The sequence below is a fragment of the Bacillus rossius genome, chromosome 18, assembly GCF_032445375.1.
Source record: "Bacillus rossius redtenbacheri isolate Brsri chromosome 18, Brsri_v3, whole genome shotgun sequence".
Taxonomy (NCBI): Eukaryota; Metazoa; Arthropoda; class Insecta; order Phasmatodea; family Bacillidae; genus Bacillus; species Bacillus rossius.
The window spans coordinates 29,590,118-29,596,548 of NC_086345.1; the positions used below are offsets into that span (position 1 = coordinate 29,590,118).

General features: G+C 43.6%; 1 protein-coding gene across 3 annotated transcripts; it reads left to right on the forward strand.

Moving 5' to 3' along the window:
• Positions 1-452: 452 nt before the first annotated feature.
• LOC134541268 (lysine-specific histone demethylase 1A) lies at positions 453-6,079 on the forward strand. Of its 3 annotated transcripts, none has more exons than XM_063384563.1 (2): positions 453-667; positions 2,437-6,079. In XM_063384563.1, exon 2 carries the CDS (start codon positions 2,460-2,462, stop codon positions 4,764-4,766), a length of 2,307 nt encoding a protein of 768 aa, XP_063240633.1. In that variant the 5' UTR covers positions 453-667; positions 2,437-2,459; the 3' UTR covers positions 4,767-6,079. The 3 variants fall into 3 exon arrangements, with proteins under 3 accessions (XP_063240633.1, XP_063240635.1, XP_063240632.1); XM_063384565.1 differs by having other exon boundaries at positions 453-661; XM_063384562.1 differs by having other exon boundaries at positions 453-647.
• Positions 6,080-6,431: the final 352 nt, after the last annotated feature.

Here is a 6,431-nt window from a genome sequence, read left to right on the forward strand (position 1 = left end):
CACAGTTTTTAAATAATCATCCTCCCACGTAAAACTTTCCCGGGTGCGTGAAGACGGTCAACCTGGGCCGCTGCCGACGCCTGTGATCAAATTTCTCATTTAAAAAATCCAAACAATAAAAAAAATTATCTTCGGTCCGGCCCCAACCACAGGCGTGAAATTATCTATTCGTAACTTTAGTTCATAATTCTTGTGACTTACCGACGACACGTCTTCACGCCGTAACGATCGAGAGACAACTGCGGAGCCGTCCTATTCAATTGACGAGGCGCTACAGACAGGAGGGAAGTCTACAATTCACGCCGAGTATTCGACATGCCCGAACATTACCGAATACTTGCCCGAACACGCCCGAATATTCACTTTCGCCAACCTCGGGATTTATTTTATTTTTGCGCAGGAATGAATGAATGAATTCAAATATTAAAAGTGATCGGTTAGGTTAGCTATATTAAAACACTTTAAAACACTATGGACGGTTAGTTAGGTTAGTATAGCTACATTAAAATAAACAGAGAAATATAAATATATTTATATATATAAATAAGACCCGAGGTTGGCCGAAGGTGAATATTCGGGCGTGTTCGGTCAGGGACAAAGCTTCCCGAAGTTTGGGGTGTTGTGGTCTGAAATTTCGATACAAGAAAGCATGTGTCAAATTGCGAGTGTAAAGAATATTTAATTTTTTTTTACTACCGAGATGTTGATATTGTGTGTGAAGGGTGTATGTTTAAAGTAGTGGCTTGGGGCCCAGACAGTATTATTACACGAATATTTACAGCTCTACACTACACAACACAATACTAGCTCAGCTGGCCTGACTGCTACCTACATAAACATAACCCCATTCCTTTGTTTATTTGGTTGTTTTAGCTTTCAAACAATTATTGCTGCTATATGTGGTAGTATGTAATTATAAGGAAAAAATAGTATTACCAGAATAAAATCTAAAATAGCACACGAATTGCAAAATTAAATGCAGGAATATTGTACCCCTTTGGAAATGAGGTTTGAATTAGAAATCCATCATGCAGAGATAATAAATAAAGTTAATTAATAAACAGCACAATGTAGCCAACATACTCATTTTATTACTGATTATTATTTAAAGTTCTCAAATAGCAACGTAGTAGGACGTTCAGAGCTTATGATTGGCCAAAAATGTTTCACGATGATAAATTTTTAAGGGTTGCGACTTTTCTGTAAAAAAAAAAAAGAATTATAATTTCAAATGTTGTGTTTTGAACACTACAGAGGTTTCTCTTATTAGCCTGAAAACCAGTTTTAAAATTCATACAGGTTTCTAAGAAATTACTGTTTATAGGTTACATTAGGTAGCCTATGGACTTGGCTGCCACCATTGTGCTTAGCATAGCTGAGACTGTTTACCACGAGAGATTGGCCTTAATTATTTTACTGCCCAACTCTTTTCTTGATACTAGCTGTACCTTGGTCCTGTGGTTCTCCTGAGATCCTTAGGATTCAAATGAAAACCAATTAGGGTGGAAAACAGTTTAGGCCCTAGCCGTTATGTACTGACATTAAACAGTCTCGGCTACACAAGAACCACAGGATCTAGTTACAGCTAGCATTAAGTATAAAGTATGGAGCGACAACAATTAGGTCAATCTCTAGTGGCAATCGGTCTCAGCTATGCTATTCAAAACTGAATGGTGACGGCCACGTCACTGCAAGGCTACCAATTGCACCTCATTAACGGTTATTTATCATAATCAAGTTTGAATTTTGAAAAGTTGTTGTCAGAGTAAATAGAGGAATATTCGCAGAATTAAAAAACTTGTTTGGTATTTATTTTTTACAGAAAATCCAGGACCCTTCAATTTACCATTACTGATTTACCAATAACTTAGTATTAAGTAAAATCTAGAGCAAACTGTACTTAATATAAATACCAATCTTTTAGTAAAAGCTTATCAGAATGTACAATTGTAGCTAGTCAGGTTGAATTATTGACTGTAAAATATAATACTGTGTTGTGTATCACTGTGCTGCTGAGGGCATTTTCTATAATTAAAATAAAATTCATTCTAGTTATCAAATGATGAAACTAAAATTATGAGATTTTAATTTAAATAGGGTTCATTTAAGAAAATATTTGTATGAACCCATAATTTTTTTTAAATATTACAACTTCAAATATAATTATAAAAAGGCTTTGCAGCATTAACTGATCAGAATGTTCAACTTTAACTAAACATTTAATACTAAATCCATAATTTTTTTTTACAAATGCCTGTTAAGAGTGTGCTGATCAGATAAAGCTCGTTTTCTTATTTTGTAAAGTAGTATGTTTTGTGGTAGTTGGAAGTAATCAGAGCTAGATCTTAAAAACGAGTTTAAATGATAGTTAATGGGCTTTGCTGGATTGTAATAGTCCAACAAAACTAATTTTAAAATTTTTAATTATTGTTTTAGGTCGACAAATGGACTGAATAAACATGGAAGCTAGTAATAAAATTGGAAACACCCATTCAACTGACAACCGGCCAAATGGTGTAGCCGACATGGACGGCATCATCGAGGAAGGCAGACGGATGAGTCTCCGGAAGAAACTGAGAACGGAACAAAATGAATCGGAGAACAAGAGTTCCAACAACCACGTATCGGAAAGCACGGAGAAGATTCCCGGAAACACAGCGACCGTTCCCAGCGCCGTGCCTAAAGCGGAGACCTCGGCGCCGTGCGATGAAGACGGCAATCACGGTGACCTTACGGGCTTGGAAGGGGCTGCGTTTCAGAGCCGTCTACCGTACGACAAGATGACGGATCTGGAAGCCGGGTGCTTCGACGACCTGGACAAGACGTCGCTCAAGGTGCTGAGGACCTACCTGTACATCAGGAACAGGTTGCTGCAGCTGTGGCTGGAGAACCCCAAGCAGCAACTGGTGTTCGAGAAAGCCCTGAAGCACATCGAGGGTCCGTACAACAGCGACAAGCAGCTGGTGTATCGCATCCACGCCTACCTGGAGCGACACGGCTGCATCAACTTCGGGGTGTTCAAGCGCGTGAAGAGCCTGCCCCAGAAGAAGCTGGGCAAGGTGATAGTCATCGGGGCGGGCATCGCGGGGCTGGCTGCCGCACGCCAGTTGCTGCACTTTGGCATGGAGGTGGTCGTCCTGGAGGCGAGAGACCGCGTGGGGGGACGCATCGCCACCTTCCGCAAGTCCTCTTACGTGGCCGACCTGGGCGCCATGGTGGTCACGGGCCTGGGGGGCAACCCCATCGCCGTGCTCTCCAAGCAGATCAACATGGAGCTGCACAAGATACACCAGAAGTGCCCGCTGTATGACTCCACAGGCGTGGTTGTGCCCAAAGAGATGGACGAGCTGGTCGAACGAGAGTTCAACCGTTTATTGGAGACCACTAGCTATCTCTCGCACGAGATGAAGTTCAACACCGTAGGAGGAAAGCCTGTGTCTCTCGGGCAGGCTCTCGAGTGGGTAATAAAACTACAAGAAATCAACGTGAAGCGGAAGCAGATTCAACACTTGAAGACTGTGACAGACTTGCAAGAGAAGCTGAAAGGCAATCAGCAGCAGTTGCTGGCGTTGAAAGAGAAGATAGTTCAACTTCACAAGCTGCAGAAGGAAAGCGGTGACTGCAAGGCCACGAAGGACATCACACAGGACTTCTCGATGCGCTCCATCCAGCGAGACCTCGGCAAGACGTGCCAGGAGTGGGACGCCCTCCTGGAGCAACAAAGGGAGATCGAGGGCAAGTTGCAGGAGATGGAGTCGTCGCCGCCCAGCGACGTGTACCTCTCGTCTCGCGACCGCCAGATCCTGGACTGGCACTTTGCCAACCTGGAGTACGCCAACGCCACGCCGCTCACCAACCTGTCCCTGGAGAACTGGGACCAGGACGATGACTTCGAGTTCACGGGCAGCCACCTGGCGGTGCGTAATGGCTACGCGTGCGTGCCGTACGCGCTGTCCGAGGGCCTGGATGTGCGGCTGCAGCACGCCGCGAGGCAGGTGCGCTACGGGAAGGACGGCGTGGAAGTTACCACCAGCAACGCGCGGACGGGCACGGGTCCCGCCACGTTCCGTGCGGACGCGGTGCTGGTGACTCTGCCCCTGGGCGTGTTGAAGGTGGCGGTGGACGGCACGGGCCAGACCCAGAACGTGGTGCAGTTCTCACCGCCGCTGCCGGACTGGAAAACACAGGCCATACGTAGCCTGGGCTACGGCAACCTGAACAAGGTGGTGCTGTGCTTCGACCGCGTGTTCTGGGACCCCAACACGCACCTGTTTGGCCACGTGGGCAGCACCACGCCCAGCCGAGGAGAGCTGTTCCTCTTCTGGAACCTGTACCGCACGCCCGTGCTGCTCACTCTGGTGGCCGGTGACGCAGCGGCCATCATGGAGAACGTAAGCGACGACGTGATAGTGGGGCGCTGCGTGGCCGTGCTCAAGGGCATTTTCGGCAGTGCCGTGCCCAGTCCCAAGGAGACCGTGGTGACGCGCTGGTCGGCCGACTCCTGGTCGCGCGGCTCCTATTCTTACATGGCGGTCGGCTCCTCCGGCAAGGACTACGACACGCTGGCCACGCCTGTGGCCGCGCCTGCCGAGGCAGGGGTTCCCTCCGTGTCCCCGACCGTGTTCTTCGCGGGTGAGCACACCATCAAGAACTACCCCGCCACGGTTCACGGAGCCTTCCTCAGCGGCCTGCGTGAGGCAGCGCGCATCGCCAATCAGCTGACGGGCGTCCCGTACTCTCCCACCAGCGCCGCTGCACGCAACTAGCTCACTCACATCTTTTTATAAACATCATGAACCAAGTTTTATATGGAGTCTGAGTTTGTCCTAAAAACTGTATTTTTGTTCATTCGGAACTGTTGTCATGCTTGATTTCATTAGGGTTATCCATAATTATTCTTGCCTTTTAGCTGGTAGGTATTACTTTTAATGTGCATAATTTTACAAACAAAAAAATAATAATTTTTGCCCCATATTCATGTTCATACAGTTGTTAACAAAGTGAGTTGAGTGTTTTTGTATTGTGATGTACCTATTGCTCTTTCATGTATTAGTGTTTATACTTTCTTTTAATTTTTTTGTTATTTTAATTTTATCTAGAAATTTTGGATTACAAGGTGTAAGTATTTTTCCAACCCGTTGCAGATCTTTACCAAAAGCCCATAACAGCCAGAAGGAATAAACAATCTTTTGACTGGAGTGACTTCAGCCATCAGTTATTATCCCGCTCCACGAATGTCATCTTCAACAGGTTACAACTGCAGGGAGCTAGAACCTAGGCAGTGTTGCTCCAAAACATTTGACACTGAAGCTGTATATAGACCAACATGGGGATTCAGTACATTTGGATTTCTCATTGCACATTTTTATCAACGTTAGGTATAGTAAAGTAGTTACATTTTTATAAACATAGTTTGTTATAAAAAAAATTGGGTCTAGTGCAGGCATGTATAAAGAAAATGCATTTTGTGGGAGAATAATTAATTTGAAAGTCACTTACAGAGGCTTAAGCATAATTTTGAAACTGAGATTCTTAAATTCTGGGTATTGCAAATCTTTAGTTAATAGTGACGCAGTTGTCAGAGTTATTTTTCCTGAAAATTTTGAATATTATCAATTGTTATTATTTTAATATTAGTTTTTGTTATAAACATATCTGTGTGATTATGATGATGGACAGCATTTTTTTGTGTATTGAAGTCTTACAAAATGAATCATTGACTGTCCATGTTGTCAGCCTCTCTCACTTCAAACCACTTTGAAGCAATATCATTCTTAAAAACATAATTGCAAGATAGCAGTTAGGTTCATCTTTAAAGAATGTTCCGAGTTGAACTTCACAGGGTCACAACCAGTACAGTTGTGTATGTGGCAGCCCTGATGCTACCCTGGGCCTCATTGCTGTTCCATCACGGCAACAGCAGGCAGAAAAAGCCGTGCTAAAAATTTATTTTGTTAACAGTACCAATTTTACTAGATTAGAGTGAAAGTTAACTGCTTGTGAAGGAAGGGTAGTATACGCGAAGTAGTGTAATTGAGTGAAGAAAATGCAAACTGAAATAAAAATATCCAAAGTTGAAGGAGTATTTTTATTTGACAAGATCATGGGGAAAATGTACCAAGTAGTTAATTTATCTCAAATAAAAAAACAAACTAAATATGGTTGATGAAAGTATGTAAAAATTTTTAAACCAGTCTTGAAATGGTATTGTATACAACATATGTGTAAATGTTTTGTCATTTTTTAACGTACTGTGTGTTAATTGTTACGTCAAGAAAAACTAGGGGGGGGGGGGGGGGGCGCAGGCCCTGGATAGGTGCCTGGTATTGTGATTCATTTGCAAATTGTGTGTAAGAAAATTGTTTTTGATGTTAAGTTTAAATGTGAAGTAAGCTTAGAATCATCCTTATTTTTGACACGTAACATCTTAG

Coding starts and splice junctions, on each gene's coding strand:
- LOC134541268 (XM_063384563.1), top strand. CDS start 2,460: ATGGAAGCTAGTAATAAAATTGGAAACACCCATTCAACTGACAACCGG.